This window comes from Argentina silus (assembly GCF_951799395.1).
Source record: "Argentina silus genome assembly, chromosome: 2".
Taxonomy (NCBI): Eukaryota; Metazoa; Chordata; class Actinopteri; order Argentiniformes; family Argentinidae; genus Argentina; species Argentina silus.
The window spans coordinates 25,837,810-25,860,729 of NC_139656.1; the positions used below are offsets into that span (position 1 = coordinate 25,837,810).

General features: G+C 42.1%; 2 protein-coding genes and 1 pseudogene across 7 annotated transcripts; all 3 read right to left on the reverse strand.

Moving 5' to 3' along the window:
- Positions 1 to 822: 822 nt before the first annotated feature.
- Positions 823 to 2,382, reverse strand: LOC310801274 (apoptosis-inducing factor 1, mitochondrial-like; annotated as a pseudogene). The gene is made up of 6 exons (XR_014555086.1): positions 2,253 to 2,382; positions 2,012 to 2,143; positions 1,829 to 1,911; positions 1,605 to 1,646; positions 1,272 to 1,465; positions 823 to 1,176 (listed from the first exon to the last, which is right to left on the reverse strand). The product of XR_014555086.1 is annotated as an apoptosis-inducing factor 1, mitochondrial-like (transcript).
- Positions 2,383 to 5,194: 2,812 nt separating this feature from the next.
- On the reverse strand, positions 5,195 to 15,618 carry LOC310815566 (apoptosis-inducing factor 1, mitochondrial-like). Of its 4 annotated transcripts, none has more exons than XM_083685394.1 (24): positions 15,422 to 15,618; positions 14,137 to 14,267; positions 13,453 to 13,573; positions 12,571 to 12,597; positions 11,615 to 11,740; positions 10,592 to 10,636; positions 10,333 to 10,398; positions 10,160 to 10,231; positions 9,983 to 10,051; positions 9,814 to 9,882; positions 9,645 to 9,716; positions 9,061 to 9,209; positions 8,815 to 8,945; positions 8,626 to 8,716; positions 8,435 to 8,519; positions 8,268 to 8,344; positions 7,809 to 7,917; positions 7,357 to 7,464; positions 6,972 to 7,060; positions 6,743 to 6,883; positions 6,369 to 6,511; positions 6,144 to 6,268; positions 5,813 to 6,006; positions 5,195 to 5,716 (listed from the first exon to the last, which is right to left on the reverse strand). In XM_083685394.1, exons 1-24 carry the CDS (start codon positions 15,507 to 15,509, stop codon positions 5,645 to 5,647), a joined length of 2,400 nt encoding a protein of 799 aa, XP_083541520.1. In that variant the 5' UTR covers positions 15,510 to 15,618; the 3' UTR covers positions 5,195 to 5,644. The 4 variants fall into 4 exon arrangements, with proteins under 4 accessions (XP_083541520.1, XP_083541519.1, XP_083541521.1 ...); XM_083685393.1 differs by having other exon boundaries at positions 10,592 to 10,654; XM_083685395.1 differs by lacking the exons at positions 9,645 to 9,716; positions 9,814 to 9,882; positions 9,983 to 10,051; ... (1 more) ...; positions 10,333 to 10,398; positions 10,592 to 10,636.
- A 2,302-nt stretch (positions 15,619 to 17,920) lies between these two features.
- On the reverse strand, positions 17,921 to 22,476 carry nono (non-POU domain containing, octamer-binding). 2 transcript variants are annotated; one of them, XM_083688280.1, is made up of 10 exons: positions 22,391 to 22,476; positions 21,401 to 21,539; positions 21,126 to 21,319; positions 20,554 to 20,855; positions 20,339 to 20,434; positions 19,794 to 19,990; positions 19,195 to 19,379; positions 18,911 to 18,941; positions 18,711 to 18,802; positions 17,921 to 18,362 (listed from the first exon to the last, which is right to left on the reverse strand). In XM_083688280.1, exons 2-10 carry the CDS (start codon positions 21,537 to 21,539, stop codon positions 18,234 to 18,236), a joined length of 1,365 nt encoding a protein of 454 aa, XP_083544406.1. In that variant the 5' UTR covers positions 22,391 to 22,476; the 3' UTR covers positions 17,921 to 18,233. The 2 variants fall into 2 exon arrangements, with proteins under 2 accessions (XP_083544406.1, XP_083544405.1); XM_083688279.1 differs by having other exon boundaries at positions 17,921 to 18,365.
- Positions 22,477 to 22,920: the final 444 nt, after the last annotated feature.

Sequence of the window (22,920 nt, forward strand, 5' to 3'; positions counted from 1 at the left end):
CACAGAGATACATTTTTATATCTATGAGGTACCACTAATTGATAGTAAAAGACATCCTTAAGCAATACATTTCATGCATTTCTGCATTTTATAATAAGGCAGAATACCTTAGCAACATGGAAGCTATATGTGTAAGACCTTTGCTTTACACGTAAGACCCTTTAATTCTCCCATAGGGGAACTGCTGTACCTGAGAGGTTTACTATCTGAGGATCAGACATATTATTAAAACAGTGCAGTATGTTTTCTGTAAAAGCATTTCCAGGTCTATAGTGGAGAAGTAGGCCAGCCTTAATTTTAATGTGGTCGTTTTCTTCAGAGCATTCAGACCTACTTTCTCAGTGAGTGCCTCAGTACACTGCAAGCCCACACAGGTCAGATGCCCTGTTCACAGGACTGTCTGTTCCCATCGACTCTGAGGATGGCCAAGGCAATTTAACATGAACACCCACGGCAGAAAGAGTCAAGCCCTCATCCCAATCACATTCAGCAAATGTGGGAGCAGTGAAGGCAGGTTTGTGACAGTTGGACATCTTTTATTCAACCAAATAACTTCTCAACCTTTCCAGTGAACCGTAGCAATGTCCAAAGACTAAAGACTAAACCAGTATAACATGTTTAAGGACTAATGGGGCTAGCATTCCATATGAGTTCTGTTATTAGGAGGGTTCACATTTGTACAGAATAATTCAAATTGAGGGATTTGAAACATATTTTTGTTGCAGCCTTTTCCATAATGAGCTGCTTGAATCACACTGAGAAAAACATCCACATACCAGTAGCTTATTGTTGGGCTGGTAAAACTTTATGGACAATTGTTGGGGATGGACAATTTCAAACCTTGATCACAATATGTAACATCTATAGTTCTGGGGTGAGGGCTGCGTTCATATGAGACAGAGTGATTGAACATTTAGATCTGGTATCAAAACATTTTTTTTTACAGAGCAGATGTGTGTCCAGAGTTTCTCCCTTTTGTATCAAGTGCTTCATCAGTTGGGTCTGTCAAAGCCTGGCAATGACTGTGAAAGTTCAAAGCCTTTATGAGTAGTGACAGCTCATGTCTCCCAGCATAGGCTCAGCCTCATCCTCCCCAGATTAGATTCAGTCCTCATGAACGTTGAAGAGCTTAGCCACTTCATTCAGATCTGCATGCTCCTCGCCATCTTTAATGATCTGCAGACAAAATGCAAAGAAAAGCAATCAGTTTTTCCATTTCACATTTTTTACATTGAGAGAAACAAATAGGATCTCTCCTCCTCTGTGCTCACCTTCCTAGCAATGGGCATTCTGTTAAACACGTTCCACAGGATAATGCCCACGACCACTTTGTCTCGCAGATAGAAGATCACTCCTTTGCCATAGTCGTCCTTCTGGTGGGGTACGGGAGCGGGGGCAGGGGTGGAGGAGGCCACAGGGCTACTGGCCACTGCCTCAGTCTCACTCTCTGAACGGATCCCCGTTCCTACACCAAATAAGCCAGGATAGTCTTAAAATCAACTGACTTTTTAGGAACATTTTGAAAAGCATACAGAGGTCCATGAGTAGAACCCAGATTGTGTTGACTATACAGTAGCTCAACAGGTAGTGGAGCAGTGTCATACCTGACTTCTCTGTAGCAGCTCTAGGTGTCTCCTTGGCCGTGGCTTTCATTTCATTTATGGCATTTAGCAGACGCCTTTATCCAAAGTGACTTACAATAAATACATTTGTTTAAGTAAGTGAATCATCTATCCAACAGTCATCATAAGACAAAGTAATCAATGCTCGGACCAGGGGCAATAGGCAGTCACAATGCTAGAAGAAGGATTATTATTTATTTTTTTCTATTTGGCAAACACTCCTACTGTTGGAAGGCTACTGTCCACAATCCCAATGGCCTCATAGCCCACATCAGGCCCCAGATCACTCCTGTGGGACACAATTGGAAGTGAGAGCACAGGGTCAGAGGCGGGACGAGTCACAGACGGCTACTGGCAGGGAATATAAATTAATGAGTTTCAACTCCTACCAAAACATGGACTGATGCCAGTAGGGTTTGCTGGCTCCGGTCATGTTCTCCCCAGCCAGCCTGCCACTCACGCATGGTCATCATGCTCCACCCGCCTGTGGCCCAGTCTGTCATAGAAGCATGCAGCATCACCTGCCTGTACAGAAGAGGAAACCAAGGTCATTACACTGTGGTAGCTATGTGCCAGTTTAGTCATAGTGCCATCAAGTCATTTGTTCCTCAGTTCAGACAGTGATCTTACATCTCCTGCCCAGGGCACAGGCCAGCTCACTCCCCAAGAAGCCTCCTCCGATTATGGTGATGCACTTGATGTCTCTGGATACCTTATCCAATGCTTTGAAGTCCTCAACCTTGGGATAAAGCAAATTCATGTTTACACAGGGTAGCGATAACTATTGGGTTTGTGCTTGTATTGTGATTACAATGATTCACTTCCAGTTAAAATACATTTACATTTACATAACATTTATGGCATTTAGCAGACGCTTTTATCCAAAGCGACTTACAACAAATACACACCAGGGGCCATTGGCAGTCGTAATGCCAGAAGGCATTTTTTTTATTATTATTATTTATTAACAGGAGAGAACTTGTACAGGGGGGAAGTGGGGGTGAAGAGGTCTCAAGGGTTGGGGTTAGGGTTAGTACAGGGGGGGTAGTAGGGGTGAAGAGGTCTTTAGGAAGGTGAAGAGGTCTTTAGGAATACATACTAATACATACTAATCTTAGGCAACATTATCATTTCCTCCATTTAGGACAATAAAGATTATATATTCACATCTACATTGAATTACAGTACATATGTAATTCAGGTTCTCCTTTGAAAACCGAGGTGTCATGACTCAGGACCAAAGGCTCCCCCTGGTGGCTCCCCTTACACACACAACATATTTTGAAGTCAGCTGTGCAGTCCCTCAGCATAGCAGAAACTAACATTATATTTATTGAAGTGTAAACTTGAGTTTTTGTGCTTCAACATAAGAGTATACGCACCTTCCTAAACAGTGACGTCCTGTTTGTCACTTCTTCTCCAGCTCTCTCAATCACTTGCAGATTCCTTGGGATACCACCTAAGGAGAAAAGCTCAAATCAACTGTTATTCAATCTTGTCAGAAGTGAATTACATTTATTGTAGTGTAAGCTTGAGTTTTTGTCCACCAACATATGTGCATACATACCGTAAATCATTGTTTGTCTCATCCTAGTTTTACACAATAAACAATAAGTTAATTATGAGAACTTTAATAAATGCGTACGGTAATACAACATAAATGCTTTATAACCTTGAGATAAAGACAATGATTTGATGCTTCTTAACTGCCTTGTAGAACGCAGATAGATGAGACCCATACCATCCATATCACTTGTGATAGCATGCACTGCTACATTAACAACTTTAAACATTGAAGCTGAACATTTGATGAGAAAATCATTATGATGCATAAAATTCAGTGAAAAGCCTGTAAACCGAGGCAGAGGAACAAGATGTTTTTTCCGCTATCCAGACTAATCCTTATGGAGCCCTCAGAGCTTCCACTTTCTCTGTAGTTGTAACAGCCACATTTTTAGTGAAGGATCTGTTTGGGGAGGTTTGTACGTGTGCTTAGTGTATTCATGTAAACTGTTGTATTGTATTGTTTGTAACTGGTTCTTGTATTGGATATTTGTTTTGTTTTATTTATTTGTACTTTGATCTTTGTAAATCAGGTCCCTGCTGTAAAAGAGAATCTGGTCTCAGTCAGGTTTCCCTGAATAAATAAAGCTTAAATACATTTTCTTTTTAAATGCCTCTCTATAATTCAAAGTCAGGGGAGGTTTTGCTATGCCAGTGTTTGTGTAGAGGACCACAAACATTATCTCTTTTTTATGGCCACATGCATGCTCCAGGAATTACAGTAGGAATATTTAAAGAGACAGCAGCATTTGTAATTTTTCAGCACATACTTTTGGCCCTAATTTACTTTTAGCCTTTTGAGCTCATGATAGCTTTAGACTTTAATGAACACAGTGGATTCACACAAAAGGTGTTATCTTTCAAATAAATCAGCTCTTTTCACAAGAAATAAAACAAAAACATCTAAATAGAAAATGTAACCCCCCCCCCCATTCCCCTTTATGACTGAATAGAACATAATAATAATATTAATAATGGAAGTATGATTAAGTCCAACAACATTTCTGATTGAGGGAGAAAGATAATTGCAACAAAGAAATCTGTAAGCCATGAAGTGAGGGATAATCAAGGCAGTTAAGCAGACAATGGGAAGAATAGGGGACAGACAATTGTTAACAAAGGAAAGTTCTCTTAAGGTGATCAATTTTAAAAGGGGCAGTTATTTTCCATAATATGAGTAATTTCAATCTTGCCTCTATTAGTCAATTAACTTCTTACTCAAAGTAGTGAGTTGTCAGTTCATATGTTAATTACTTTAGTCTCTTTAAACACAGACACATTTTTATATCTATGAGGTACAAATTGATAGTAAAAGACATCCTTAAGCAATACATTTCATGCATTTTTCTGCTTTTTATAATAAGGCAGAATACCTTAACATCATGGAAGCTATACCCCACACGTGTAAGACCACTGCCTCACATGTAAGATGCTTTAAATCTCCCACAGGGGATCTACTGTATCTGAGAGGTTTACTGTCTAAGGATCAGACATATTATTAAAACAATTCAGTATGTTTTCTGTAAAAGCATTTCCAGGTCTATAGTGGAGAAGTAGGCCAGCCTTAATTTTAATGTGGTAGTTTTCTTCAGAGCATTCAGACCTACTTTCTCAGTGAGTGCCTCAGTACACTACAAGCCCACACAGGTCAGATGCCCTGTTCACAGGACTGTCTGTTCCCATCGACTCTGAGGATGGCCAAGGCAATTTAACATGAACACCCACAGCAGGAAATCCTAATCACATTCAGCGAATGTGGGAGCAGTGAAGGCAGGTTTGTGACAGTTGGAAATGTATCTTTTGTTCAACCAAACCACTTCTCAACCTTTCCAGTGAACTGTAGCAAAGACTGAAGACTAGATATCTGAGCTTCACTTACTAAAAAGGCTTGAAACTAGAAAACGTCAGTAAGGGTGAGTAAACATGACATTATAAACCAGGGTAAAATGTTACAGTGCTAATGGGGCTGTGTTATTAGCAGTGATCACATTGGCACAGAATAATTCAAATTGTGATTTTAAAAATATTTTTATTGCAGCCTTTTCCATAAGGAGCTGCTTGGATCACACTGAGAAAAACATCCATATACCAGTAGTACGTTGTTGGGCTGGTAAAACCGTATGGACAATTGTGGGGGATGGACAATTTCAAACCTTGATCACAATATGTAACATGTATATTTCTGGGGTGAAGGCTGCATTCATACGAGAGAGAGACTGAACATTTAGATCTTGAATAGAAAAAAAACAGAAGCATCCGATACAAATTACAAACATATGGAAATATCCCAGTGATGTACAGAGCAGATGTGTGTCCAGAGATTCTCCCTTTTGTATCAAGTGCTTCATCAGTTGGGTCTGTCAAAGCCTGGCAATGACTGTGAAAGTTCAAAGCCTTTATGAGTAGTGACAGCTCATGTCTCCCAGCATAGGCTCAGCCTCATCCTCCCCAGATTAGATTCAGTCCTCATGAATGTTGAAGAGCTTAGCCACTTCATTCAGATCTGCATGCTCCTCGCCATCTTTAATGATCTGCAGACAAAATGCAAAAGAAACGAAATCAGTTTTTCCATTTCACATTTTTTACATTGAGAGAAACAAATAGGATCTCTCCTCCTCTGTGCTCACCTTCCTAGCAATGGGCATTCTGTTAAACACGTTCCACAGGATAATGCCCACGACCACTTTGTCTCGCAGATAGAAGATCACTCCTTTGCCATAGTCGTCCTTCTGGTGGGGTACGGGAGCGGGGGCTGGGGTGGAGGAGGCCACAGGGCTACTGGCCACTGCCTCAGTCTCACTCTCTGAACGGATCCCCGTTCCTACACCAAATAAGCCAGGATAGTCTTAAAATCAACTGACTTTTTAGGAACATTTTGAAAAGCACACAGGTCCATGAGTAGAACCCAGATTGTGTTGACTATACAGTAGCTCAACAGGTAGTGGAGCAGTGTCATACCTGACTTCTCTGTAGCAGCTCTAGGTGTGTCTTTGGCAGTGGCTTTGGCAAACACTCCTACTGTTGGAAGGCTACTGTCCACGATCCCAATGGCCTCATAGCCCACATCAGGCCCCAGATCACTCCTGTGGGACACAATTGGAAGTGAGAGCACAGGGTCAGAGGCGGGACGAGTCACAGACGGCTACTGGCAGGGAATATAAATTAATGAGTTTCAACTCCTACCAAAACATGGACTGATGCCAGTAGGGTTTGCTGGCTCCGGTCATGTTCTCCCCAGCCAGCCTGCCACTCACGACCGCATGGTCATGATGCTCCACTCGCCTGCGGCCCAGTCTGATGTCATAGAAGCATGCAGCATCACCTGCCTATACAGAAGAGAAAAGGATCACAACAATGGCCTTGCTACTGTATGTAATCAAACCACATCAGGGTAACTATTATCACGCTGGAAATTCAATTCATGAATATTATAGGATAGACATATTATATCTATCCTTCAGTGGGAGAAATTGTGACCCTTCAATTGAAAATAAACTAGCCCCCCCCAAATAAAACATTAAATACAACCATATGAATTCAACCCCAGTTGTACTTACCACCCATATATTGGACCTAGCCTGCAGCTCTGCATTGACCCGAAAGCCCCCAAAGTCAGCGTCCACCTCCAGACCTGCTGACTTGGCCAGCTCTACACTGGGCTCCAGGCCGACAGCTGCAACAACATGGTCCGTCTTCACCTACGGTGGGGAAAGTGGAGAAGATCAGTCATTGCCAAATAAACCTTCACTAAATTCTGGTAACCGCATGTTTGTGATCACCACTTACCACACGGCCATCCTTGAGTTTAATCTCCACTTGGTCACCGTTGAAGCTCACCCCTTTCACCAACGCCTCTGTGATCACCCGGACTCCCTCTGGAAAGGGGACCAGAAGAAAAAGTGCAACGACATGTTCAAACTGGGCGACTCAGCAACTTCTACATGGCAGCAGAGACTCCTACGGAGACATAAGCCTTCGCATTCTGTCCTCCGCCCTCCACTCGCTTCATTCATAAAAAAATAAATATTGGAGGAGAATATGTAAGGGGAGGAACCTAAATCTTATCCTCCAATGCGCGAGGAGAGGACGGAGGAGAGGAGTCGTGTTCCTAACAATTGAGAAAAGGCTATTCCATACAGTATGGAGAGGACTAAGGGGCACATCTCTTTACCGCTTTTGACTTTTTCTGTTGTCCAGTTGCTCAGATACTCAGGCAGGACCTTTCCCATGTTACCCTTTTCTGGGAACATCTGGACCACCTCCAGCTCAGTCTCATTCGCTGGGAAGGAGAAAGAGGATGGACAGACACTTTACAATGGGGGATCACACTGTGGTAGCTGGTCCCGCTGGGACCATTTATACTGAAAAATGTATGCACTCACTGCAATGTAAGTCACTTTGGATAAAAGCGTCTGCTAAATGGCATATACATATATATATATATATATATTATTTTATTTTTTTTAAATTTATGTGTCAGTTTCAGTGGAGGTTGGTGAAGGTCAAAATCGGAGGCATTACAATGAGCCCGTCCTCCGATTTCCACCTCCACCAGCCTTCCCTGGTCAGTTTAGTCATAGTGCCATCAAGTCATTTGTTCCTCAATTCAGACAGTGATCTTACATCTCCTGCCCAGGGCACAGGCCAGCTCACTCCCCAAGAAGCCTCCTCCTATTATGGTGATGGACTTGATGTCTCTGGAGACCTTGTCCAACGCTTTGAAGTCCTCAACCTTGGGATAAAAGCAAATTCATGTTTACACAGGGTACACAAATTATTTACTTTAAATCTACATACTCACTAACATAATCTTAGGCTACAATATTATCGTTTCTGCCATTTAGGACAATAAAGATTATATATTCACATCTACATTGAATTACAGTACATATGTAATTCAGGTTCTCCTTTGAAAATCGAGGTGTCATGACTCAGGACCAAAGGCTCCCCCTGGTGGCTCCCCTTACACACACAACATATTTTGAAGTCAGCTGTGCAGTCCCTCAGCATAGCAGAAACTAACATTATATTTATTGAAGTGTAAACTTGAGTTTTTGTCCTTCAACATAAGAGTATACGCACCTTCCTGAACAGTGTCGTCCTGTTTGTCACTTCTTCTCCAGCTCTCTCAATCACTTGCAGATTCCTTGGGATACCACCTAAGGAGAAAAGCTCAAATCAACTGCTATTCAATCTCGTCAGAAGTGAACCAGTAGGTTAATTGGATGGCTATTCTCATAGTGGCTGACCTGTGGCGATCAGGCACTTCTCATAGGAGATCTCAGTGTCGTCACTCAGTCTCACTTTGTTTCCTCTCACATCCATGTGTACAACCTGGGGAAGAGAGAGATTTCTGTCAAATAAATACTTTGGTAAAAGTACCTGTACGCGAAATCAAAAACGGTTGTGAATGTCTTATAATTAAAAAGAAAGGACCAACCTTTTTCCCAGTCATCACAGCCACTCCCCCATTCTCCACTTTCTCCAACTCCTGGGGACTGACGTAGAAGGAGGGAGGCTGAAAGTAGATGCTGACGAGAAAAAAAAACAAAAAGTATTAATACAAGAACATTGCAATAGATAGTGACCCTCATGAGAATGCAAGCTTGGTTGTGGGGCGTAACCACACCTCCTCTCCTTGCCATTCCACTGTTTGAAACGCAGGGTGTCAGTCACACTGGGGTCATCTGAGAACCAGAGCTCCTTGGAGAGAGGAGGCCTCATGTACGGAAGGTCTGGTTCATCAGTGATAATCAACACCTGTAGACAGATCATCAGAGCAAACACAAGTATTAGGACAGGAGCTAAATACAGTAGATCTAATTCATCTACATCCGAGCCATGACTACTAGATCAACAGCAGAGGCACACTGACCCTGGCTCCTGGGTCCCTGGCTCGAATGGAGCGAGCAGCAGCAAAAGAGGCTGTGCCTCCGCCAATCAAGAGGTAGGGGGCGTGTGAGGGGAACTCTGGGAGTGCAGGGACCTCAGGGGCAGAGACGGTAGTAGGTTCCACTGCTGGAGCTGGAACAGTAAAGAGAGGTAACATCACTGCATGATCTCCTACTATACTGTGAGCTCAATCCCCCAACATGCTTCATCATCCTGCTGTAAAAAGGCGACTAGAACCATGTGTGGGAGTTTATGGTTTAGCCGTACAGTGACCAAATACTTCAGCAAAGTAACCTTAGAGGAAAAAGAGAGTAGAATAAGGTCAAGGCAACATCCATCCATGTGTAAGAACTTATCACTTAGCGTTACAGGGAACTAAAGATTTAGCACAAGTAACCTTAACAGGAGAGGAAAAAATGAAATCGAGGTAACCATCAAAAGTGAATGAACAAATAAAAAGGAGAAAGATGTGTTGCAGGTAACAGTATCGTGTTTCTAGGGGGGAAAAAAACATTGCTGTGTTGTCTGCCCACTCCCATTCCAGCTGAGGCTGGACTCAGGTCTTACCACTCTCGGTCACAGTCGTAGATTGAGGCTCTGCTGATTCTGCAGGGGGGATTTCTGCTACTGCTGTAGATTCTGTTAGTACAACCGGAGCATTAAGCGATGAAGAACAAAAATCTAAATGTGATCATTGAAAATAAGTGGGGACATCTGCACTGGTCTGAGTGCTTACCACTCTCCACAACAGGCGCAGCAGGTTCTGTAAGCTCTGCAGGGGACGGTTCAGATGAGGGTTCTGGCTCTGTTAGCACAATGGCAGCATTTAAATAACGCTTTATTTATTTCACTATTAAGTGCACCAAAAAAAAAAAGACTTCATCTTCTTTGGAAGGACCTCTTACCACTCTGAGTTGGAGTACTTGGCTGCTCCAGTGATTCTTCAGGGACGGATTCAGCTGCAGGTGCCACTTCTGTTGGCAGGAGGCCATTTTAATAACATTTAAATAAATAAAAACTCTCTCCATTTTGGTTCGAATAGAGATGTGGAAACTTCCATTCTTCACAGTATCTGATCTTACCACTCTCTTCTGAAGGTGCAGCAGGCTTCTCTGCTGGTTCTTCAGAAGTTGGTTCTACCACAGATTCAGGTGCTGTGGGGGTAATCCATCGTCCATATTTAGAGTAAACTCTTCATTAAAGACCTAAAGGAGGAGGAGGGGGGGGGGGGTCTTCTTGATCCATGTAAGCTTACCAATCTCAGCTTCTGGAGTGGAGGGAGGTTCAGATGGTTCCACAGCAGTGACTTCAGGGGAGGTTTCTATGTATTTACCAAATTCATTTAAAAGGCTTCCTCACATCAAAAGTAAAAGAACAAAAATGATGTCTTCAACTTTTCTGGAGTTTTAATACTCCTCAGCAGCAGGGATGTATTGCAGATGACAATGCTTTAGATCAAGCATTTATTCTACTAAAAAGGGGTGTTCTCTTCCACCAACTCTTATCACTCTCACCTTCAGGAATAGGGGTGTATTCTGGGGTTTCCGCAGGAGCAGCTTCTGTATCAGGGGCAATCTCTGTCAGCAGGCATGGTTCAGTAGAGGGGGGGGGGAAAAACTCAATACTTGAGAAAATGTCTGCTGCCTTTCTGATCTCCATTTGATGCGAGGTATGCCGGTCAAACTACACTAGAGTGAGGTCAACTGTAAATGCAAGAGCTGCTTCCCTCCATTAGTAAACCCAGAACATCAGGGCAAAACATAACCCAAGAGACACAAAATGCAGTTTAAACACAGAACAGTTCTACAGCAAGAGAGGACAAATGGTTAGGTGGTGTTAGTCAAGATAAAAATAAAGTTTGAATAAAGTTTGAGTGTGTGACATCACAGAACATGTGAGACGGGAAGGCATCCATTCACAATCACAAACATGCGGCAAAGGTATTTCATCCACCGACAGACATCCACATGTAGCAGTCCGGCAAACTCCAGAGACTGTGCCCCCACCAACCTGCCATTATCTTCATCACTGTCACATCCCATTTTTATAATCACTTTACAGTGAAATAATCAGTCAATTCAAGGACATGGTATGGTGGCCAGGGCATGTTAGTGGAGTTCCAGAAGTGCAAGACAGATGTGCAGTCACAGAACAAGGTCAGATGAATGCATGGTATATCAAGGGCGTTCTATCAGTCCATCCAAGTTTGAGAGAACACGTACTTGCAGAGGAGTAAGCATGAAATCATCTGTGCTTTGGAAACATGCAGATGGGAAGTCACTTCAGGAGGAGGTTTAACAGAGAAAGAGAGATGCCTCATGCGACGGTAAGGACAGAAGGTTTATTAGCAACAAGACACAGCCCCATGTCACATGCAACACTCATAGGAAATGCAGTCTGGACAAAGACGACTAACATATTTCTCAGCCTCAGAACATAACCTTTACACACAACGGGAGTGTGAATGGTTTTGGAATTTCCAGACATGACATAAGGTATGCATATGTGTGTATGGATAAATAATCTATATATAGAACCTGAAGACAGTTCCGCTGTTTCACTGAGGGCAGGTTCCTCTGGAGTGGTTGGGGGGCTCGTCTCCTCAGCTGAAAGCGGGGCTTCGCTCTCAGCTGCTAAAGGTTCAGAGCCCTGCTCAGATGGCTCTTCATGGTGAGAGATCACATATAAAGTCAATATGTATTACTGTCTTCAGGCCTTCCACCATGCTTAAACTGCTAGGTTTGGTGAAACTGCTCAAACTGCAAGGGTGACCAAACTTAAAGGATCAAGCTCAGCAAAGTGAAGGCAACTTGGCAAGTGTAGGACACTAAACTATGGCTGTGTCAAAATGGTAAGGAAAAGCATGACGCAATAGACAGGTAAAACAATATTCAGACTTTCGTGTTAGCTTTACCTTTCAAGAACCATTGACTCTAGTACTAACAACTAAAGTTAATGCAACTAAAGTTGCATTAAACAACTGTAACATTGATGTAATGTAACAGGTAATCAGTATATAGAAAGTATATATTTTCAGGAGCATCTGAAAGACCACCATTAAAAAAAAATCAACCATCCAAATGCATAGAGATAAGATATCAAGGCATCAATGCCTATGCCCCCTGGTGGTGATTGTCCTGTGTTACAACATTACAGTAATAACAAGCATAACATGTGAAGGATTTCATGGTTTTGAAAAACTGTTGATGGTTACAACACAACCTTCCTAAGAAATAGTTCTATAAACGAAGTTCAGGGGGCATTATATGTATTTAATCTGGAACACTATTACTTACATTCAGACAACATATTCTTGCCTATGGATTTCTACTATCAAAGTTATACCATGATGCACATCCTTGCAAGAGGAACTATTGGTTAATGGACATGGGCATGAGTGTGTGTGTGTGAGTGTGTGTGTGTGTGTGTGTGTGTGTGGGGGGGGGGGGTTACGAAACGAATTGCTCTGATAACCAAGTGAAGATAAACTCACCATTTGGGGTTTCAGCAGCTCCTTCAACTGGAAAAACACAAGATGCACATCAAGGGGGGTCATTTTCATTAAACTGACAAAATATAAGAATTTAAAATAGACTGATTGACTAGTACGCAGGTTATGCAAGCAATAGCCTAAAGGTACATCATAGCCTAAAGGTACATCATAGCCTAAAGGTAGCCTAAAGGTACATCATAGCCTAAAGGTACATCATAGCCTAAAGGTAGCCTAAAGGTACATCATAGCCTAAAGGTACATCATATACAGTGCATTCGGAAAGTATTCAGACACCTTCACTTTTTCAACGACCCTAACCCTAACCTTAACCCTAACCCTAAGCACACAGCCAAGCCAACACAGGAGTGGCTTCGAGACAAGTCTCTGAGTGGCCTAGCCAGAGCCCGGACTTGAACCCGACCAAACATCTCTGGAGAGACCTGAAAATGGCTGTGCACCAACGCTCCCCATCCAACCTGACAGCGCTTGAGAGGATCTGCAGAGAAGAATGGGAAAAATTCCCCAAATACAGGTGTGCAAAGCTTGTAGTGTCATACCCAAGAAGACTTGAGGCTGTAATCGCTGCTAAAGGTGGTTCAACAAAGTACTGAGTAAAGGGTCTGAATACTTATGTAAATGTTTTTATTTTTAATAAATTAGCAAACATTTCTAAAAACCTGTTTTTGCTTTGTCATTACAGGGTATTGTGTGTAGATTGAGGAAAAAAATGAATAATCCTTTTTGGAATAAGGCTGTAACATATCAAAATGTGGAAAAGTGAAGGGGTCTGAATACTTTCCGAATGCACTGTATTGTGCAAAACTGGTGGCAGTGAGGTTGAAGACACTCATTAAACGGAATGGACAACATTTCAGTCCTCACCTGGGGACTCTGTCTGTAGGTATGTGTTTTGTTGTTCTGTGGCTGGCTTATTTGGCCTGGATGCAATTTCTTCAATTCGTTCCTGATACCTCTGTTTGTCTCCGCTGAGGGTGGAGTAACCCTGTGAAAATATAAAACATACACCTTCAATTATTTTGCAAAATGTCTTACATTTTAAATTATTCCATTTGCCATTCAGAAATCCAGAGCCCAACATCTCAAAGCTCTCAGTCAAATGGTTTTTTGAATAGTCTAGGCAAGAGGGCAATTGCATCAAGAATGGTTCCAGTCCCTTGAATAAAGTCCATATGCAATCATTAATAGAGTGACCCACACACTGTTCTGGCCAAAACCCAAAAGACATCAAATGCAGATAAGATGATGCCCAAAGTTGAGACATTGAAGTGCTGAAATGACATGCTACCATTGGCTACCATTGACCAATACGGCCATCTCAACTATGATCCAGTCAACGACCTGGAGGTGTTCAGTATCTTTGCACGCTTGATCACAATCTGTGTACACTTAACAGAGATAAACCTCACAACAAAATAGGATTCACAGTGCTAACACAAACAAATGCTCAACTGAAATGATTTCGATTTTGCAGTTGACAAGTCATGAGGCCTATAATGCACTGAGACTAAAGTGGACCATACTGAAAGCAACTGGCATGATACTTACATACGCTGCTCCGCCAAGGCAGGTTGCTCCTACCAGGAGGTAATATAGATTGTTGTCCCCCCCACCCTTTGGAGCTTCTGAGGACATGTGGGCTTGTGGAACCAACGTTGGTCTTCTCTCATTGTTCAACACTGTAATCAATCAATAAGGATCTTTAACTTTGATCCACACGCTGTTGAAGAAGGCTTGACTAGGCTATTCATAAATAACCTGTATGGGACCTGTACCACTGTAAGGACAGTGATACCTGAGTTAGTGAAGTGAAAACATACTTTTGAAAAGCATAGTGTAAACCCCTGTTACTGTGATCGGTAAAAATATGTTGCAGTATCTTTGATTGTTGATTATGGTTTTAATAATAATTTGATTAATTTTACAGTGGGTAAACTACAGTTACACATGATTTCCTATTGCACCTCAGTTACCCAAACATCATCACGTATCCGTGTACCTCTCAGGTACCTCCCATTCCGCCCACAAAGGGTGGAGGCAATTAGTTTATGCCCACACCTGATGGACGATAATTTCGATGGCGAGCTAATCTAAAGAAACTCATGCATCAGGTAGTGAATTATGCATGAGAAGTGTTTGGCAGCCCTTGTATTTGAATCTCATTGAGATACCGACAGCCCCCATATAAAGGCCATACTACTCGGTAGATACTCAAAAGAACTTTTGCTTCCAACATCTAACTAACTAGCCAAATACTGCACTACTGACACTCCAGTGAAAATGGGATGTGACTATGTACTGTCACGTAGCTAGCCACTGTACATGCGGTTCTAGCAACGACCTTGGGCTGGCAGACTTCAAATAGGGGGAGGTTGGTTCGGCCACGACAGTTATGTAGCTAACTAACCCTGTCATATAAATGAAAAGACCACATCTAGTTATGTACGATTTTTTTCCTCCTAACGTTTTTAGGAGATTCAGGTTTGTATAACTCATGACCCTCCAAATGAGTTTAGACCTGTGTTTACTTGTAAAGACCAGCTGTCAATAACCTACGCGCTAGCAAGAAAAGCTGTACAAATTGCATTTACTGCACGTGTCTAATATTGTCAGTGTCAGCTAGCCCGATAATATTCACTTAATAACAGGGTGAGCTGCATATGTTGACGTGGTGCCTATGTGCATGAGGAATTCATTGGTGCTCTTTGAAAGACATGCTAGCTGAGCTAGCTACCTAACCTGCAAATGTCACTGACACTGTAGCTAGCTAGCGGGTTGCACTTCTAGTACTCTACAGTAAGCTAAAGACCAGCCACGCAGCAGCTCTACTTGCCTGCTCTTCTTGCATTTTGCCGGCACAAAGTCGAGGAGGCTCGGGCGAGGGGTGCCAGCCTCTTCCACATGATTTTACACCTCAACATTGTGACTCAACCACTGTGTTGTATGTTCCCGAGAAGTCGCTAGCTATAAGCTAGATCTACTGTACTACACTGCCCTGAGCACGCTTCACCCAATCAAGCACCTCTTGCTGAACTACAGGGCCAGACGTTTCGAGGTTATATGATTCAAGAAGGGGGAACAATACCCGCCCTTCCAACAAACTCATTGGTGGTTGAAGTTACGTGTACATATTCCTGCGAAGCCCATTGGTTGGTTATCACACCAAGTCGAATTTCCTTATGTTCGAGTGCATCAATTCTGCGCAAGAAAAGATCCTTGGTCGCCCCCAGGTTCAAACCTTTGAGGGCTGTCGGTCCGTTCTTATGTCACACGCTTTTTCTCTGACACCACTGGGATAGTAGAGAAAAGAATTGACAACCTAATCCGTTCCATAGAGATTGTTTAGGAATTTCGAGGTAATTTTGGAAGAATATTTTGTGAGTGAAGTCTGTTACGCAGCATAATTTAATGCCGAAACTTGGTCTATATCAACGGACACCAGAGTTGTAACAGGTTTATAGCCAGTCGCATTTGTAGCCAAATGATTTGCCTGTTCAAATGTTTTGTCTCAGCCTATTGTTGAAATTTGTGTTTGAAGTGAAGGCGTCTTATAATGATAGTAGCCTAATGGCGCCCAAATAACTGTTCTCTTTGGTCACAGAAGGTGATCGCAGGGAGAGAAAACCTTATGCGCAACGGCGACACAGCACGATAAAACAGACAACCAGAGTGCCATAGAGGGGCGCTACATCACTCGTGGGAGACGTTGTTTACTGTACACTTGTTAACTGTTCTTATAAAGAGGAAAATCATGGTTCCACGTTGCTGGCAAGTAATGCATTCCATGGTTGCTTGAGTAATGCACCTATTTTTCTACGATCTTAGCCAAGAAGTTGCAATATACAGTGCATTTGGAAAGTATTCAGACCCCTCCACTTTTTCCATTTTGTTATGTTACAGCCTTATTCTAAAATGGATTCAATTCACTCACCACCCCATCAACACAACACATCTACACACAATACCCCATAATGACAAAGCAAAAACAGGTCTAGAAATGTTTGCTAATTTATTAAAAATAAAAATCTGAGATCACATCTACATAAGTATTCAGACCCTTTACTCAGTACTTTTTGAACCACCTTTGGCAGCGATTACAGCCTCAAGTCTTTTTGGGTATGACGCTACAAGCTTGGCACACCTGTATTTGGTGGGGGTTTCTCCCATCCTCCTCTGCAGATTCTCTCAAGCTGTCAGGTTGGATGGGTAGCGTCAGTGCAGGGCTATTTTCAGGTCTCTCCAGAGATGTTCAATCAGGTTCAAGTCCGGGCCACTCAAGGACATTCAGAGACTTTTCTCGAAGCCACTCCTTCATTGTCTTGGCTGTGTACTTAGGGTCATTGTCCTGTTCAAGGTGAATCTTTGCCCCAGTCTGAGGTCCTGAGCAGGTTATCAAGGATTTCTCTGTACTTTGCTCCGTTCATCTTTCCCTCGACCCTGACTAGTCTCCCATGTCCCCCCCCCCCCCCCCCCCCACCGATCCAAATCATGTCCAATCAATTGAATTTACCACAGGTCGACTCCAATCAAGTCGTAGAAACATCTCAAGGATGATCAATGGAAACAGGATGCACCTGAGCTCAATTTCAAGTGTCATAGCAAAGGGTCTGAATACTTATGTATAGTGCCTATAGAAAGTCATCATACCCAGTGAAATCTTTACCTTTTGTCACATTACACCCTGGAAATTAAAATAAATCAAATCTAACTTTTTTGAGCTGTATGTACACATTATAACCCTCATCATCAAAGTGAAAATACAAATGTAAAACATTCTGGATAATTATTAAAAAATAATTAGTGAAATACCTGGTTTGGTTAAGTGATCAGCCCCTTAGAGTATACCATTATAAACTTGCTCAGGTGCAGAATAAGGCTGTAACACAACAAAATGTGGAAAAAGTTAAGGGATCTTAATACTTTCCGAATGCACTGTATGAAAGGTACTCGGCCATATATCACCACAACCACTGGAGGGGACACACTAATCTGCCATAATTGTCTCTACCCAATTTGCATCCTTGATCCTTTAACGAAACATGCCCATGGAAAGTCACAACTTCAACTGCTTAATCAGTACCTCTATTAGACTGGATTTCCGCCTCAACTGATGCACCAGTCTAGTCCAAGCTTCAACTAAGAAGCACCAGTCATTCCAAGACTTTTCTGAGATACTGGATTGATGAAACAAGTCGACAAAGCCTAATAGAACTACATTTCAAGCTTAACAGCTGCTCATGACTCAGTAGGTCAGTGGCACTATTATAATTTAGGACTGAAATTCTGGAACTCACAATTCAACAGTAAAAAAACTAAAAAGACATCAAACCCATTCCATGGAATTAAGAATTTATTTTTAAAGCTTTTCAGAAAGGCTGAGAGAGAATGAATATGACAAACATGTATTACTAATCCTATATAAAAGTACGTTGTTTTGAGGAATAAAAAAAAGAAAGCCTATACAGAAGCAGTTTCCATCTGAAATATGAAAATGCAATCTCTTAAGTAACACAGTAATACTGAAAACTAGTTCCAACAAATGTCAAAATGTTCCCCATACAATTCACAGTACATAAAAAGTAATATTCCATGTGTGAGCTTTAAAATATAGTACAGTTTGATAAGTAAAAAAAGTGTGAAAGGCCTCAGAATCTGCGTCGCTTATTAGCCCCAAAATCAGCAGGACCTGGGGGACCTCTTGGAAAGCCAGCCTGGCCTCCTCCTCCACCACCTCCTCCTCCTCCTCCTCCAGGCATATTGTTGTTTCCTGCCCCCTGCTGGAGACAAAAGACAAAGAAAGAACATGTCATGAAAGTGCCGTTTGAAAGGCCATTTAGAGGCATCCCATTAACTAGAGATTCACATATTTTCTCCAGCATCAAGTTAAATAATGGATAGATTAATTTGGGGAATGGTCAATACTTAGCCATGTAAAAAATAACATTTTGGTTATTCTGTCTATTCAAATCCATTGAACATTTTCAGCATCACTGGTGCAAACCAAACTGAACACTGGAGTCAAATTCTGTGAATATTTCAGGAGAATGATATTGAATTTGTTTAAATATGTTGTTGGGCAAATGTTTTAGTTCCTATCCACATAGCCTGGTCTATGACATTACCATCAAAGGGGTGTTCTCAGCTGGCATGTTGGCAGCTCCAGCGGGCGCAGCGTTGCCCCCCATTGAGTTTCTGTTCATTGGCATTCCTTGACCTGCATCAATCAAATAAACAGTGCATGAGACAAACAAAATACATGTAACATGTTAGCACAGTGCCTTCATATAGCCAAATGAATACCAAACATTAAATGAAAACTTACCAGCCATGTGCATCCTAATCTCCTGCTCCCTCTAAGTTGTTAAGGAAAAGAGAAGAAAAAACACATTAGAAAAAATATATTTTTATATATATACACACACACACACACACACACACTAAATGTAAGCCCCCCCAATACTGAAAGGCAGGAAGTTTTACAAATAGCCTTGGGGAGTCTAGCTACTGTGTCGTGAATTAAAAAGAAGGAAGAATCCACATATCAGATAATGACTAAGCGGGGTGCCATATTACTTTGTCCTAACACACCATTAGGCAAAGACTCACATTTCCAGGTAAGTTTCCTTTGAACTCCTGCTGCCTCCTCATGATCTCCTCATTGTGCATCCTCATCTCCTCCTCTCTCCTACGCCGCTCTTCTTCTTGGCGCAGCTCCATCTGCTTCCGCTTCTGCATCTCCTGGTTATGGAGCTCCTCCATTCTCCTGAGCTCCTCCTGACGCCTCAGCAGGTCTGGAATGAGATGACCCTCTGTTAGTAATCCCCATAAAAGACCTTCACCACAAAATGCTATCGTCGTCAAGTCAACATTAAACTGTGAACTGCATCAAAGTGGGTCAATAGGAGGCTGTCTGAAATTTGAATAAAAACCTATGGTAGAACACTTTAAATGGAAAATAGCTATGACAGGGCAATAAAGCTGCAGTAAACATTTCAGAAGTTGAAAGCTTTCGCAAGCATAGGAACAACAGAAATAAGCAAAATTAGTATAATTGCTGAAGCAAGCCCACTAATGATTATGGCACTCAGGCACCAGTAGCACCTGTGGCATGAAGCAGTCGGATGCACACTGACCACTGGAGAACGTGAACATGGAATGCCTTTCAACAGGGTTGTTCAGGTGTCTGTAGACTAAACCATACGCACCCTGCCTCATCAGCACAACCTGGTGTTCATGTCTGGCTGCTTCCATTTCAGCCTCCAGCTTCTCCTGAGCCTCCTTGATGTTCCGATCCACCTGCTCATACTGTTGCTTCTCCATGTCCATCAGGGCCTTCCAGCGCATGGCATACTCATACTCAAAAGTCCCAGGCTGGGCAAACCGTGGAGGCTGCTCACGCTCCCTTTGGGAAGAAATTTAAGTCAACGTCAAAACAACATGTGGATTGTACCCATTTTCATGTCAGCATGTGTATGTGATTGTTGTACCCAAAAAGCTGAATTAAGTGTGAAGTGGCGTCACAAGACCAGTGTGGTATAAAAAGACCTAGTAGAACTAATCAAACTTTAAATTTACATTTACGGCATTTAGCAGACGCCTTTATCCAAAGCGACAACACAAAGACGACTTCGAAAACAATACATTTGTTTAAGTAAGTGAATCATCTATCCAACAGTCATTAAATGATCAAATAGTACTGCATACGAGAAAGTATAAACAATAGAATTTGATTGAAACCATGTTGACTAACTTGTGAAACTGCTGGTTTTTGTTGACAATCTTCTCTGGCAGCCCCTCATCCTCATCAAACTGCTCCATTGGCTCCACTGTCACTGGCCTAGGAAATCTGGAAGGCAACGTTTTATTTATTTCCAGCATAAACCCTCCGTTTGAGAAAGTTACATCAACCGCATTTAATAAAACAAACATTGCTCCTGCTTCATACATTTTTAGCCAATTACTTACGCGGTCAAGAGAAAGGCTCCATCAGCACACCTATCCAGAGCCTTCCTCGCAGCAGGCTTAGCAGTGTACTCCACGATTCCTTTCCCTGTAGGTCTCCCCCTGTCATCCACTATAACTATGGCCCTTTCAATCTGGCCGAAAACTGAGAAAGCCTCTTCCAGGAGCTCATTGGATATGAATTGTGGCAGATTCTTCACAGTTAGAGCAGCACCATGTGTTGCAAATCGCACACGCAGCTGTCTGCCTCTGAAATTGGTGTCATCAAGCTCTGCTTTAGCAATATCTGCAACGGTTTTTGTCTCCTGTTGGTTGAAAACAATGAAATGACAACATATCCTAAGTACATCACACATACATTCTATGGTCTGAACAATAGATCAACCTAAAATCAAAGTATATTTTTCTAACAAAAGTGGTCCAATGTTGATTAGTCTTATCAGAAGTGTATGCCTCCTGCAAAGCCTGAAACTGGGGCTCATACACATGAGATTACATGAGAGTACACTCATATCAACATAAGACCACTAACCATCTTAGATCCTGGAGTTTAATCACTTGAACATGCTACTTACCAGTCTAATGAATCCAAAGCCCCTGTCCTTATTGATGAAAATCTCAGAAGGCTTGCCATACTTGGAAAACAACTTCTCCACCTCTTGCTCAGTGGTCCCAGTAGGTAAATTTCCAACAAATAGCCGGCTTCTCTGAGTGTAAGCCTTCTCTCCAGGCTTCCTGAAGTTCTGAAGATCTATAGTTAACTCTGCATCTAGAGAGAAGCCAATGAATAAAGTACAGCATTACCAATTACCAATTACATAACATGGGTCATTTAAGAACGTAATCTTACTTGGGTTTTTCTGGTCATTGTGATCTGCATGCTGTCCATTGCTATTGCCACCACCACCTCCTTTTTTCTGTTCCATAGGGTTTTGTCTCGGTGGCCCATGGTTCTGTTGTTCAACACGGGGCCCCCTGTTACCTTGCATCTGAAAAGATAATTCCAAATATTAACCGTCGTCAGTATTGATTAAAAACGAAGGCAGAAAATGGTATGGCTAAAAGCTGCAGGCCGTCTGCAAGTCGGCCAAGTCTAAAGACAAAATAAGTGGGTCTGATTAATCCCTGAAACGAAAACGTTCTCATGGAACGTTCATTTTCAGTTGAAAGATCAACAGCTCTCAACACAAAATAAATTCAGTTTATTAAGGGGGGACTTTTAATCGTATGTGCACTGGAACGTTGTGTCCGATTTCTGTCCGAATCAACCAGCCACCATTGTTAGGCAGACTCAAGACGTGCACATAGGGCCAGTCTAATTGCTGGAATGAAATGGAACGTTCCAGTTAATAAACTTTGGTAAACAAAACAACGTTTCCCGTTCATGGATTGTATATGTACACATGTTTATCTATTGAGAACGTCTGATTATCTTATACAGAAAATAACACGTATCGACATAGCATCAGCCTACTACGACGTTCTAGGCCTTGTTCATGAACCCCTTAGCGTGCAATGATTTACTCCCAAATGGTTGAATAGGCCTTCTATGGGCTGAATAAAGCTCGCCTAAGCGATTTGTTTTGATAAAAAACAGCAACTACCTATAGATATCCATTTGAAATGTAACTAAAATACAAGGTGTTGTTGGCTAGTAACTAAGCGAAGTCAGGGTAACTGCTGCTAGCAAATAGCTCGTTAGTAATTTAGTAGCCTTATTTGTTCCTCGTTTTCAGTCCGAGCAAATTCACGCAATATGGGCTGACTAAAATAATCAGCTACTTCTCAAATCAAAATATAACCTTGTATTTTCTCATCGTCGCTAGGACTGTTTCCATACCTTTGCAGAGAAAATGTCGGGTCGGCCTCGGAGCGATTTCAACACACGTCGCGAGCAGCTCAATTCTCTGCTTTGAGCGACAAAGGACCGTCACTCCGGGTGTAAACACTATCCTGATTATCATCATCCAGGAAGCCGATTCGCTGACACGGAACACGGAATATACTGTGGCCATGTTGTGATTGGAAGAATAACAGACAAGAACACATATCGCTCCTCTCATTGGTGCACATCCCATTTGAACGTTCTTGATTTTGCACAGGAATTGACGTTTGTAGTTTGTGTGACTCTAAATTGGAGAGGGCGCCCCCGGGCATCGCACGACCAGAGAGGGATAGTCATCATATTGTTATACCACAATGACATGAGATGGGATCTAGGCTACTTTCGCAGACAAAATGCTGAATTATCAGCATGGCTATATATTTTGTGTTGTGTGACACTTTAATCCCTGTTAAGAATAATGTTTCCCTAAACATGAATTTAAAATATTTACATATATATATTCAGGTAAAGGATTTAACTAGCAC

Coding starts and splice junctions, on each gene's coding strand:
- LOC310815566 (XM_083685393.1), bottom strand. CDS start 15,509: ATGTTGAGGTGTAAAATCATGTGGAAGAGGCTGGCACCCCTCGCCCGA. Junction 11,741..12,570: donor AGCTGCTGAAACCCCAAATG/GTGAGTTTATCT, acceptor CTCACCATGAAG/AGCCATCTGAGCAGGGCTCT. Junction 9,717..9,813: donor TGCGCCTGTTGTGGAGAGTG/GTAAGCACTCAG, acceptor TTGTACTAACAG/AATCTACAGCAGTAGCAGAA.
- nono (XM_083688279.1), bottom strand. CDS start 21,539: ATGCAAGGTAACAGGGGGCCCCGTGTTGAACAACAGAACCATGGGCCA. Junction 19,380..19,793: donor GGTTGTGCTGATGAGGCAGG/GTGCGTATGGTT, acceptor ATCTCATTCCAG/ACCTGCTGAGGCGTCAGGAG. Junction 18,942..19,194: donor AAGGAAACTTACCTGGAAAT/GTGAGTCTTTGC, acceptor TTAACAACTTAG/AGGGAGCAGGAGATTAGGAT.